The 13,425-nt window shown below is 60.5% G+C and overlaps 1 protein-coding gene across 1 annotated transcript in view; it reads left to right on the top strand.

Annotated features, from left to right (window-relative positions):
* Positions 1–2,769: 2,769 nt before the first annotated feature.
* Positions 2,770–13,425, top strand: part of LOC103605693 (mucin-5AC-like) — a gene marked incomplete at its 3' end in the record, with an annotated part of 22,403 nt that continues 11,747 nt past the window's right edge. Inside the window, exons 1-16 of the mRNA XM_008590320.1 lie at positions 2,770–2,842; positions 4,620–4,697; positions 5,536–5,595; positions 5,893–6,154; positions 6,513–6,627; positions 7,017–7,107; positions 8,009–8,118; positions 8,234–8,447; positions 8,533–8,658; positions 8,914–9,031; positions 9,274–9,412; positions 10,235–10,345; positions 11,516–11,585; positions 11,672–11,809; positions 11,895–12,059; positions 12,768–12,862. Coding sequence (XP_008588542.1) covers positions 2,770–2,842; positions 4,620–4,697; positions 5,536–5,595; positions 5,893–6,154; positions 6,513–6,627; positions 7,017–7,107; positions 8,009–8,118; positions 8,234–8,447; positions 8,533–8,658; positions 8,914–9,031; positions 9,274–9,412; positions 10,235–10,345; positions 11,516–11,585; positions 11,672–11,809; positions 11,895–12,059; positions 12,768–12,862 — 1,965 coding nt within the window. The remainder of the gene's footprint in view (positions 2,843–4,619; positions 4,698–5,535; positions 5,596–5,892; positions 6,155–6,512; positions 6,628–7,016; positions 7,108–8,008; positions 8,119–8,233; positions 8,448–8,532; positions 8,659–8,913; positions 9,032–9,273; positions 9,413–10,234; positions 10,346–11,515; positions 11,586–11,671; positions 11,810–11,894; positions 12,060–12,767; positions 12,863–13,425) is intronic.

Here is a 13,425-nt window from a genome sequence, read left to right as displayed (position 1 = left end):
CGCTCACTCACTCACTCACTCATTCACTCACTCACTCATTCACTCACTCACTCACTCACTCACTCACTCGCTCACTCACTCACTCACTCACTCATTCACTCACTCACTCACTAACTCACTTACTCACTCACTCGCTCACTCATTCACTCACTCACTCATTCACTCACTCACTCACTCACTAATTCACTTACTCACTCACTCACTCATTCGCTCGCTCACTCACCCGCTCACTCACTCACCCACTCACTCACTCACTCACTCACTCACTCACTCAGTCACTCACTCACTCGCTCACTCACTCACTCACTCAGTAACTCACTTACTCACTCACTCCCTCATTCACTCGCTTACTCACCCACTCACTCACTCACTCACTCGCTCACTCACTCGCTCACTCACCCACTCACTCACTCACTCACTCGCTCACTCACTCGCTCACTCATTCACTCACTCACTCGCTCACTCACTCATTCACTCACTCATTCACTCACTCACTCGCTCACTCATTCATTGACTCACTCACTCACTCACTCACTCATTGACTCACTCACTCACTCACTCACTCATTCCCTCACTCACTCACTCACTCACTCATTCACTCACTCACTCATTCACTCACTCACTCAGTCACTCACTCATTCACTCACTCACTCACTCACTCACTCATTCACTCACTCACTCATTCACTCACTCACTCAGTCACTCACTCATTCACTCACTCACTCACTCGCTCACTCATTCACTCACTCACACGCTCACTCACTCATTGACTCTCTCATTCACTCACTTATTCACTCACTCATTCACTCACTCACTCACTCGCTCACTCATTTACTCACTCGCTCACTCACTCACTCGCTCGCTCACTCACTCACTCACTCACTAACTCACTTACTCACTCACCCACTCACTCACTCACTCACTCACTTGCTCACTCACTCACTCACTCACTCATTCACTCACTCACTCACACGCTCACTCGCTCACTCACTCGCTCACTCACTCACTCACTCACTCATTCACTCACTCACTCACACGCTCACTCGCTCACTCACTCGCTCACTCACTCACTCATTCACTCACTCACTCGCTCACTCACTCGATCACTCACTCATTCGCTCACTCACTCGCTCACTCACTCGCTCACTCACTCATTCGCTCACTCACTCACTCACTCATTCACTCATTCACTCACTCGCTCACTCACTCACTCACTCAGTAACTCACTTACTCACTCACTCCCTCATTCACTCGCTTACTCACCCACTCGCTCACTCACTCACTCATTCACTCACTCACTCACTCACTCACTCGCTCACTCACTCATTCACTCACTCCACTCATTGACTCTCTCATTCACTCACTTATTCACTCACTCATTCACTCACTCACTCGCTCACTCACTCACTCACTCACTCATTGACTCTCTCATTCACTCACTTATTCACTCACTCATTCACTCACTCACTCGCTCACTCACTCACTCACTCACTCATTGACTCGCTCACTCACTCGCTCACTCACTCACTCATTCACTCACTCACTCATTCACTCACTCACTTGCTCACTCATTCATTCCCTCACTTACTCATTCACTCACTCATTGACTCACTCACTCACTCACTCACTCACTCATTGACTCACTCACTCACTCACTCACTCATTGACTCTCTCATTCACTCACTTATTCACTCACTCATTCACTCACTCACTCGCTCACTCACTCACTCACTCACTCATTCACTCACTCACTCATTCACTCACTCACTCGCTCACTCATTCATTCACTCACTGACTCATTCACTCACTCATTCACTCACTCACTCGCTCACTCATTCATTCACTCACTGACTCATTCACTCACTCATTCACTCACTCACTCACTCACTCATTGACTCACTCACTCACTCACTCACTCATTGACTCTCTCATTCACTCACTCATTCACTTGTCCATGTATTCATTCATTACTACCCCACACTCCTGCTACCTGTGATGTGCTATCTCTCCCAGGCACTGAAGGTAAGATAGGTCTTGGGGAGTTGATGGAACAGAGATGGAGAACTAGGTGGCAATCAGCAGCTTAGGACAGGCCCAGGAGAGTCATAAGCAACTGCTCAGAACAGCTGAAGTGCCTCTCCTACCCCAGAACTTTCCCTGGCTGGGTGGGTCCAGCCCAGCTTCTCCCCTCACTGCTGTCCCTCCCTGGTGGGGCTTCCTGGTAGGGCCCACCTAGTGGGCAATGGCACTGCTGGCCTTGGTTGTCCAGTGCCCACCTAGATCCAAGTGCCTGAAGCACAGTGGAGTCGTGGGCAGTTCTAGGTTGGCAGCTGCACTGTGGGGGAAGGGTTCTGCCACCTGGGCAATGAGGGTGAGGCCCGCCAGCATTGGCATGTGGCCATCCTGGGGCAGCATCTGGTCAGCTACATGGCTGCTGTGGCTTCCAGTCACCAGGAGCTCACAAGTTAGTTTCCTAGGCATGGAAGAGTGTCCAAAGAAAGTCCAGGGTGGGGGCAGGTGAGGAGAACCCCTGCAGGCCAGGACTCAGGGGAGCCCTCAGAAACCAGGCCCCACCTGGCAGGCACACCCATCTCTGCCTGCCACCAGCTGCTGGACAGCCCACTGTTTGCCAGCTTGAGGGGAACCACAGGCCCCGCCCACCCACTGAAGCCATCAGGGTTGGAGCCAGCTCTGGGACTACAAAAGGCTCCTGGTTCTTGGGTCCCTCCCCAGAGGCCACCTTGGGGACGTCTCCCCATGCTCCACACAATGGGTGTTGGCCGGAGGAAGCTGGCCCCACTCTGGGGCCTGGTTCTCGCCCTGGCCTGTGCCCAGCACACAGGTAAGACTCGAGCTGCCTGCTTTCCCAGGCTGGTGCTGGCCTGGCCCAGAGCCCCTGGCTGCTCCTCAAGTCCTGGGATGGCCCTGGCCCATGTGGGCAGCTCAGAGCCCACCCTGGGTCCCAGGCCAGCTGGATGTATTCCTGAGTGGCTCCTACCATTTGGCCTCTGCCTGTGGCACTGACACCTTCAGGCAATTTCCAGCTCGTGGGCTTGGGGAGGGGTCTCTGGGCTGCAGGGCCTCTGAGACAGGGAAGCAGGAGCCCACATCCCAGAGCCCCCCGTCCATATTCCTGCACTCCTTCCCTGTCAGTGGGTCTGCCACTGACCAACAGGGTCTCCTGCTACTCACAGCCCCACCAGGCCTGGGCAGAGCAGCTCTCAGCCCCTGGGTACCTGCCCCTTGGACACCCCCACACATGCCCCATTCACCAGCTCACGTTCTCTGTCTGGGCCTGGATGGGGTCTCCTGGGGGTCTCAACCTTGGGTGGAGGTGTGATGGTGAGACCCTCAGGGGAGCCATTGTTCCCACGCCTGTGCTGTGAGGGTGGTGGGGGAGGCTCCCAGATCCCATGGCATCTTGGTGGCTCCCTCCCTCCTGGGCCGGCACTTCCCTGCCTCTGCCTCCCAGGGGACACCAGTGTGCTTCCAGGAGGAGACACCAGGGTGGGGTGTGGGCAGATGCGCCTGGGGTCCTGGCACCACAGGGCAGGCACAAAGCCCCTGGTCTCCATTGCCACGGCTGCCCAGTCCACACACCCCATCCGTGCTGGACAGTCCCAGAGCCAGGAAGAGCTCAGCCCTCTCCGTCTATTCTGCATTGCTCTGAGCAGGGCCCAACCAGAACCTATAGGGGGACCCTGCCCTTGCTCAGCCACCTCCTCCTGAAGGCAAGGCCAGGGCGGAGTGGGTGAGGCTCGGAGTGCAGACCAAGGCCAGGCTCTCTGGGCTCCATGGTGCTCAGACCTCCCCTGCCATGCTAGCATCACCACTCCTGTCACCAGTCCCTGGCCTCCTGTCATGACCCTCCCTCTTCAGGGGACTATGGGGGTAGGGGGTGACCCACCCGCCATGCTGGCTTTGTGCCCGACAGCATTAGGGGATTCAGGTGACATTTTGCATATCTGGCACAGCCTCTATGGATCCAAAAATCAGCCTCGCTGCAGTCTGCTAGCTGGAGGGAAGCCAAGCCTTCCAGCAGTCTGGGGGCCAATACCACCTGTCCCTCACCCCAGCCGCCCAAGGTGCCTATCCCACACCTGGCCCCCAGGCCCCCAGCCTGCTGGGGGCTTCCTCCAGAGCCCTGCTCACCTATGACAGCTCTGACCAACCCACATCTTTTATCATCTGGTCCCCTCAGTGGAATCATCACGTGGGCGGGGTGCTGGTTTTGTCCCCAGCACCCGAGCATGGAGACCAGGGCTGGCACATGGCGAACCGCATGAATGAGGGAATGGGAATAGAGTGTCCCCTGGAGGCACCAGATCCAGGCAAGGGGACCCCCATGACGAGTTCTCAATCAGACCAAGCTGAGGGGGTCCTCACAGGGGGTCTTGTCTCAGCAGTCGGCCCAAGTGACCTCAGACACCCGGTCCACATAGACAGAGACCCCCCCAGCACTCTTGGTCCAACAGAGAACCCTCACTGCCTGCCCCCCCCAACATTCTAGGCCTTTCTATCCTTCCCTCTATCTGCACCACAACTAATAAGAGCAGCCTGAGCCGGCCGAGGTGCCTGTCTTGTCCTGCCGTGTGCTCAGGCTGTCTCCTCCTTCACAGACCAGGCCCAGGATGGCTCCTCCACATCCAGCTATGAGTACCACAGCAACCTCCCTCTCAGCACCCAGGGGCCTGGTGGTGAGTCTCAGTGTCCCCCTTCCTGGCCCCATGCCTGTCAGATCCCCCTGATCTTGCCCAGCGTGGCACAGAGTGCCCCTTGGGGCAGGTGCACAGTCAGCCACGCTGGGGAGTCAGAACCCGGGAGTCTGGGAGATGCCCCATGTACACGGCCCTGGTCAGTTGCACTATCTGCCCCTCCCTGGTCCTGCCTCTGTGCAGGGCCCTCGACCACCAAGCCCAGTCCAGGCTCTGGAGGGAGCTGCAGAGAGGGGGACAGCCCAGTCATGCCTGCATCTGGCCAAGGCCAGCTGAGTGCACCATGGCTCTGACCAGGCTTCTGCCCTCGTGTGCCCTGATTAACTCCTGATATTTCAGGCAGGGACCATCACTGCTGTCCTCGGTGGCTCTGGCAGAGGCGGGTGGGTGTGGGAGGCCATGTTGCAGCTGGACCTCCAAAGCAAGGGGGCCCAAGGCAAACCTGGAGAGTCTCAGTTTGTTTTTCCCCAACTGGGCCAAGCGGGTTGGGGCCCTTGAGCCTGATCTCAGCACCCCGGTGACCGTCGGGGCCGTGATGCCGATTCAGGCATTTTTGAGATTCTGGGTGCAAAGAAACCCACTCGTACAAACAGCACATTTGGGCCATGGGCGTGTGGGAGCCGGCAGCCCCAGGCTCTGTCCAGGCAACCACCAGGGAGGAGTTGGGAAGTCAGAGGGAAAGCTGGGCTTGCACCTGCAGAAGCCTGCGCCATGCCCCACACGCATGTAATGTGCAGCCGATCCATGTCGGCGTGGGAGCGACAGGGATGCCCTGCCCCACCCGGAACCGGTGCGCACCCCTGAGCCCCTGATTCCGCAGGTGACACCCTCCACGGGGTGACTGTCTTCCCACCCCTGAGGACCACCCCCGTGGTACGAGGTGAGTGAAACCCCATGCAGGGCTGGGGAAGGGTGTGGGCTGGTGAGTCTACCCCTCAGACTGCAGACGCCAGTGGAAGGGGGCCCAGCTCTCGGGTGGACATTGAGAAAGAATTCGAAAAGTTTCCAAAGCTCCCGCAAGCAAGTTCCCGGGACCTCCTAGAAGCACACGGGACCCCCGATGCCCACCCCAGGACAGCAGCTTGAGGAGGATGGTGAAGGGCAGGCTGAGGATGGGCAGATGGGAAGGGGACGTGGGGAGGGGTGGCGCCTCCAAAGGCCACGCTGCCTCCCGCAGCCCTGAACTCCACGCACAACGGACGGGTGTGCAGCACCTGGGGCAACTTCCACTACAAGACCTTTGATGGGGACGTTTTCCGCTTCCCCGGCCTCTGCAACTACGTGTTCTCCGCGCACTGCGGCGCTGCCTACGAGGACTTCAACATCCAGCTGCGCCGCGGCCTGGCATCCAATGCCACCACACCAAGCAGGGTGACCATGAAGCTGGATGGCATGGTGGTCGAGCTGACCAAGAGCTCCGTCCTGGTCAACGGCCACCTGTGAGCCTGGGCCCGGGATGGGTGGGCTGCGATCAGGGAGAGGGCAGTGAGTGGAGCATCGCAGTCGTGGGAGGGATGTAGGGTGACTGGCAAGACCTGAGAGCGGAGCTGGCACTGGCTCTTCGCAGGACCGTGCACTCAGCCCACCTGCCCCTCCCAGCCCAGGGCTCTCTTCCTGCCCCTGGAAGCCAGGCCTGCCTAGGTCTGTGACACCAGAGCCCCAGGGTCCCATGCCCCATCCCGTGCACAGCCCGTGGGCATGGGGAACATGTCACGTACGTGGCCGCAGGAACACTCTGTGCCTGGGGTTCCTCTCCTTGCCGTGCCCCCAGAACCTCAGCAAGCCCTCTCTCTGCAGGATCCAGCTGCCCTTCAGCCAGTCCGGGGTCTTCATCGAGCAGAGCAGCGGCTACCTGAAGGTGGTGGCCAGGCTTGGCCTGGTCTTCATGTGGAACCAGGACGACAGCCTCTTGGTGAGGCTGGGGGCACAGGGGGTGGATGGAGCCTCCTGGTGAGGATGGAGGTGGGGGGCCAGGCACGCACCTCCAGCCCTCTGAGGGCCTGGCCTGCTGCAACAGCCTCTCCAGACAGGGGAAAGTGAAGTCCAGACCCCACCCCACACAGCAGGTGACGATGGACACCTGGGGTCCGCATCCCCAATACGGAGGCCCTGTATGTGCCAGGCGTCTCCCCCAGGACAGGACAGCCCCGCCCAGGCTCATGGCTTTGTGGAGCTCATGGGAGGATCTCACACCTGTGTCTCCTCTGTAGTCCCCGGCCCCTCCTTGGGAACCTCACCTGTCCTTCACCTCTTGGGTTGTCCCTGGTGGGGACGGGCATCTGATTTCTCCCTCCATTCCAGCTGGAGCTAGACTCCAAATATGCCAACAAGACCTGTGGGCTCTGCGGAGACTTCAATGGTGTCCCCGTGCTCAATGAGTTCCTCTCCCACAGTAAGTTCTCACAGCGTGGCTACCGGGCACTGTCTGCTCCAGCACCTTCTTCAGCGTCCCCAGAAGTCTCGGAGTTTCATACACATGCTCACATGCTCTGAGCACACGCACATGTGCATAATCCCCAGACAAACACATGGACATGTTGACCTGTACTCTCGCACAATTCCAGCACACACCTGCACACATGCACACACCCACACCACCCCAGCATGTGCACACACGTGCATGCACATGCACACACAGTCCTGTCACATGGGGGGCCTCAGAGTGTGGCTAGAAAGCAAATTCCCCATCAGGCTCCTCGTTCTCAGTTTCTTGGCAGCGGCCCCTGATCACACACCTCACCTGGAATTACACAGCTGCCTCCTTCTTGGTTTTGGAGGCTTTGCCATCAGGCAGTGGCCTTGCAAATGCGACCTGCACCAGCCAGAGCCCCTGACCACTGCCTCCCCTCTGCTGGGCCCATGGTCTCATACAAGGCTACCTACAAGGGGTACACAACCACAGGGGACAGAGCCTACCCACGTGCCAGGTGGGCTCAGTGCCCACATGACTTCAGGTTCATTCTCCAACCCCGGGGCTGCGTCCCAGCCTGGACGCACGAGCCCAGGGTCCTGTGACAGTCGATGCCTCAGCCACGCCCTGCAGCCCTGGATGCCCCGGGCTCTGGAGGTGCTTCCTTGCGTCATTTCCAGTCTCCCTGAGAGTGCCATGGCAGTGTGGACGGGGAGGCCAGGCGGCATAGCTGGAACAACTCGGGCATCCTTGGTGGGGTGCCCCCAGCATAAATGACCCTGCTCATTCCACCACGGGGATCGAGCCCCAGACTTTGTTGCTCGGGTGCTGGGCATGGAGGGGCAGGACCTGCAGGCAGAGCCGGGCTCTGTGCTTTCTGCAGACACCAGGCTGACTCCCATCGAGTTTGGGAACCTGCAGAAGATGGACGGCCCCACGGAGCAGTGTCAGGACCCCGTCCCTGAGCCTCTGAAGAACTGCTCAACCAGCCTTGTAAGCCTAGGAGTCAAGGGGCACTGGCGGGCTGGGGAGGGGGTGCTGCGAGCTCTGGGACGTGCGTGCAGTGGTGGCGCTGCGCTCTGACTCACCATGGCTCCGGCTCTGCCAGGACATCTGTGAGGAACTCCTGAGCAGCCGGTCGTTCTCGGGCTGCACGGACCTGGTGAACGTCAGCAGCTACCTCGAGGCCTGCCAGCAGGACTTCTGCTTCTGCGAGCGCGACGGCCTTACCGGCTGCGTCTGCGACACGCTGGCTGAATACTCCCGGCAGTGCACCCACGCCGGGGGGCTGCCCCAGGACTGGAGGAGCCTCGACCTCTGCCGTGAGTGCTCCCACCCCTGGCCCCTGCCCCTGTCGTGCCATCCTGCCTTGCTGACATGAGCCCCGCCTCCCCGGTCTCCCCACAGCCCAGACATGCCCTCACAACATGCGATACCACGAGTGCCGCTCGCCCTGCACCGACACCTGCTCCAACCGGGAGCACTCCCAGGCCTGCGAGGACCACTGCGTGGCAGGCTGCTTCTGCCCGGAGGGTGAGACGGTGTCCCCACCCCCACCCGCCCAGGTGCATGTCCCCGAGAAACACGCAGACACATGCTGGGTGCTAGGCGGCTGCACTGCTGCAGCAGAGCCGCAAGGAAAGACCCCTGACCCCTAGGCCCCTGAGGCTGGCTGAGGCCCCCAGCCCGCTGCAGGGCCACGGTGGGCAGAGGGCCTGTCCCCCTCCACACACCCACCACGCGGACACAGCTCCGGCACCTGTCACGTGGCCTGCCTATGCCCTGCAGGGACGGTGCTTGACGACATCAGCCAGGCTGGCTGCATCCCTGCGTCCCAGTGCTCCTGCACATACAATGGGGCCACCTACGCTCCGGGGGACGTCTACTCCACAGACTGTACCAACTGGTAGGTCCCGGGCCCCTCCCTCTGGCCTGACCAGAATGTGAGCTGGGGTCTGTGGCCCGGGTACCTGTCATAGGCTAGCTGTGACCAGTGTGGCATAGGCCAGTCTGTGGCCAATGTGGCATAGGCCAGCAGGGTCCCCAATCTGGGCAGGGATGTGGCAGGCCTGGGTGAGACTCAGACGCTGGAGGCTGGGTGCTCCTGGCGGCTGGCACACACAGTGCCCTCTCTCTTGCTGCTCTTAGCACCTGCTCTGGAGGCCAGTGGAGTTGTGAGGAGGTCCCATGCCCGGGCACGTGCTCGGTGCTGGGCGGTGCCCACTTCTCCACCTTCGATGAGAAGAAGTACACGGTGCATGGAGACTGCAGCTACGTGCTGACCAAGGTACGGCCGGGGTGCCCAGGTCCTCTCCTGGACAGAGTGCCTTTCAGGGATGCATCCAGCCTCCCCCAGGAACCCCCAGCCCACTGTGTGTCCCTGCTGCACCTGGGGTGACCCTGGAAGTCCCCAATGGTGAGAGCTCGAGGAAAAGCCCCAGCTCTCTAATGCAGGTCCCCACAGGGCCACTTGGGCTGCTGATCAAAGCCTCCAGCCCTGGCTGACCCCATCTGGCACCCTAAATCTTCTGTGCTTTGGGTTTTGCTTTTTTAACAGCCTTTTTTAGAACGGTTTTAGATTTACAGATAAATTGAGCAGGAAGTACAGAGAAGTCCCACATGCCCCCTGCCCAACACACATTTTATCCTGTTATTAGCAACTGGCATTGGTGTGGGGCATGTGGTACCAGCGACAGCCAACACTGACACGTCGTCATCACCAGAGTCCATAGCTTACTTTAGGGTCCATCCCTGGACTGGAAGTCCCCCATGCTCCACCTGTTCCCCTCCCTGCCCCGGCCCCCGGCCACCGCTGGTCTTCCCCCCGTGTCCACGGCGCTGGCCTCACGCGGGCGCAGCCTTCTCGGCTTCCTCACGCGCAGCGCTGCGCTGAGGTCCCTGCGTGTGTGCCTGCTGTATCTGGGAGGGCGTCCTGAGAGCCCCTCCTTGTCAGGGGGTGGGGGCATATGAGGACTGAGTGGCTGCTCCGCGAAGCCCACGGGCAGTGGCGGGACAGGGGTTTCCAGCCAGCGTGAGTAGCACGGGTGGGAGGAGGGGGAGGTCACGGCGGGCTGGGGCCGGCCGTGAGGACCAGTGTCGCGTCCCGTAGTCCTGTAACAGCAGCGCCTTCACCGTGCTGGCCGAGCTGCGCAGGTGTGGGCTGACGGACAACGAGAACTGCCTCAAGAGCCTGACTCTGAGCCTGGACGGGGGGCACACGGTGAGTGTCACCGGCGGGGCAGGGTCAGACCCCAGAGATGGGGGAGGGGAGGGTCGCCCTCACAGCAAGTCGCCTCTGCCCAAGCCTTCGGCCCCTGGCGAGAACAGCGAGCAGCCAGCCAAAAGACCCTCCTACCCCACGGGCTGTGTCCGTTCCTCATGGGTCTTGTGAGTGACTGTCCCTAAACAGCACAGCTCAGGGACAGGGCACTGCAGTTTCCACCCCCGCCCAGCTGGCCCCAGGAAGGAGGGACTGGGTGACTTCTGGACAGCACAGTTTCTCTACCAAAGTCGATTTCTCTGTTTTATAAAATAACTTTGGCTTTTACGTACTAAAATAACGCGCTGTCCTCGGAGAAAACTTAGAAAATCAGAAGTACAGGGAGTAGAAATCAGGTCACCAGTCCTACCCCGTAGGAGCCCACGGCCCCACAGCAAAAGTCTCCCAGCCACTCGCAGACGCATCTCACAGCTGCCTCTGCGGGGCGCTGGGGCGACGCGGCCGAGCCTGGCCCTGCACTGACCCCGGCCCTGCACTGACCCCGGCCCTGCACTGACCCCGGCCCTGCACTGACCCCGGCCCTGCACTGACCCCGGCCCTGCACTGACCCCGGCCCTGCACTGACCCCGGCCCTGCACTGACCCCGGCCCTGCACTGACCCCGGCCCTGCACTGACCCCGGCCCTGCACTGACCCCGGCCCTGCACTGACCCCGGCCCTGCACTGACCCCGGCCCTGCACTGACCCCGGCCCTGCACTGACCCCGGCCCTGCACTGACCCCGGCCCTGCACTGACCCCGGCCCTGCACTGACCCCGGCCCTGCACTGACCCCGGCCCTGCACTGACCCCGGCCCTGCACTGACCCCGGCCCTGCACTGACCCCGGCCCTGCACTGACCCCGGCCCTGCACTGACCCCGGCCCTGCACTGACCCCGGCCCTGCACTGACCCCGGCCCTGCACTGACCCCGGCCCCGCACTGACCCCGGCCTGCACTGACCCCAGCCCCGCACTGACCCCAGCCCTGCACTGACCCCAGCCCTGCACTGACCCGGCCCGCACTGACCCCGGCCCCACACTGACGCCGGCCCCGCACTGACCCTGGCCCCACACTGACTCCAGCCCTGCACTGACCCCAGCCCCGCACTAACCCCAGCCCTGGCTCCTTCCAGGTCATCGTGGTCAAGGCCAGTGGGGAGGTGTTTGTGAACCAGATCTACACCCAGCTCCCTGTCTCTGCAGGTAAAGCACCAGCCCCCTCCTGCTGTAGAGCTGCCCGGGGATCCCACCTTGCTCCTCAGTAAAACCTTTGCCCTCTGTGTCCGCAGCCAACGTCACCCTCTTCAGGCCCTCAACCTTTTTCGTCATCGCCCAGACCACCCTGGGCCTGCAGCTGGACATCCAGCTGGTCCCCACCATGCAGGTGTTTGTGAGGCTGATGCCTGAGCTCCGGGGTCTGACCTGTGGTAAGAGGGGCCGCCCACCCCCCCAGGCCCCTGAGCCCACCCTCGCAGCCGGGCGCACAGGCCTCAACCTGCCCTCCCGCCGCAGGTCTCTGCGGGAACTTCAACAGCATCCAGGCCGACGACCTCCGCACCATCAGCGGGGTGGTGGAGGGCACGGCTGCCGCCTTCGCCAACACCTGGAAGACCCAGGCCTCCTGCCCCAACGTCAAGAGCAGCTTCGAGGACCCCTGCTCCCTGAGCGTGGAGAACGGTACGCTGTGCGCCCGCCCTGCCTCCCGCTGACGGTCGGGTGCTGGTTCGACACCTCTGTGTCCCAGCTGGTCACTCACTCGAGAAGCCGTTGCTCCATGGCCCCAACCCACATTGTCCAGGCACGGGGCCCAGCTGCCCAGCGGCCCCAGCCCTGACAGGGGGACACCAGGTGGTAAAAGGGCAAACTAACCAACACGGGCACTGGTACAGCCATGGAACATTCTGGAAGACAAGGTCAGGGCGCCAAGGGCAGGGTGGAAGCCACCCTCCGTGTGCAGCCCACCCAGGTAGGGGCTTGGGAGGGGCCTCCGAGGACAGTCCCAGGGAGGCACCTGTCCTGTCATCACTGTTTTCTGTGGAGCATCATGAATTTGGGACCCAAGTCTCATTTAACTTTCATTTGACACTGGGTGTCCGGCTCCCTGGACCGAGCCAGGGAGGGAAGTGGGGCTCAGTCTCAGGTGGTCCTGGCCTTCTCCTCGCCCTCCTGCTGCCCAAGAAGCAGGGGTCCCCTGCTTGTCTGTCCACTGGTGTCCCTAGAAGGTGGCAGCTCTGCGGGGTGCAGGAAATGAGAGAACCAGCTGCCATGGCTTCTTGACACTGCACTCCATTGGGAGGGGCTCTCTCTTGGGAGGACACCAGCCGCCCGTGCTGCTGTTGGCAGCGTGACTAAGAGCCACTGACCGCCGTTCCCCTCTGTCCCCAGAGAAGTACGCCCAGCACTGGTGCTCACGACTGACCGACACCGACGGCCCCTTCACCCGGTGCCACACCGCCGTGGACCCAGCCACCTACTACTCGGTAGCGTGCGCCCACCCGCCTCTCGCCTCCCAGCGGAGGCCCGGCTGCTGGGCTGAGCGGTGCCACAGGCAGCGGGGTCTGCCATCAGACCTGTGTCTCCAGCTCCACCCTCACCCATACGCTCGCTCACTCATGCATTCACTGAGCCGCCCGTTCTCTCGTGCAGTATTCATTCATTCATTCCTTCATTATCTCACTCATCCATTCCCTCACGCACTCACTCACTAATGCAGTCGTGCATTCATTCATTCATTATTCACTCACTCATTCATTCATTCACTCATTCATTCATTATCTCACTCGTCCATTCCCTCACGCACTCACTAATGCAGTCGTGCATTCATTCATTCATTATTCACTCACTCATTCATTCATTCACTCATTCATTCATTATCTCACTCGTCCATTCCCTCACGCACTCACTAATGCAGTCGTGCATTCATTCATTCATTATTCACTCATTCATTCGTTCATTCACTCATTCCTTCATTATCTCACACATCCATTCCCTCATGCACTCACTCACTCACTAATGCAGTCGTGCATTCATTCATTCATTATTC

The sequence above is a fragment of the Galeopterus variegatus genome, unplaced genomic scaffold (assembly GCF_000696425.1).
Source record: "Galeopterus variegatus unplaced genomic scaffold, G_variegatus-3.0.2 Scaffold5988, whole genome shotgun sequence".
Taxonomy (NCBI): domain Eukaryota; kingdom Metazoa; phylum Chordata; class Mammalia; order Dermoptera; family Cynocephalidae; genus Galeopterus; species Galeopterus variegatus.
This window is presented reverse-complemented; position numbering and strand designations above follow the sequence as displayed.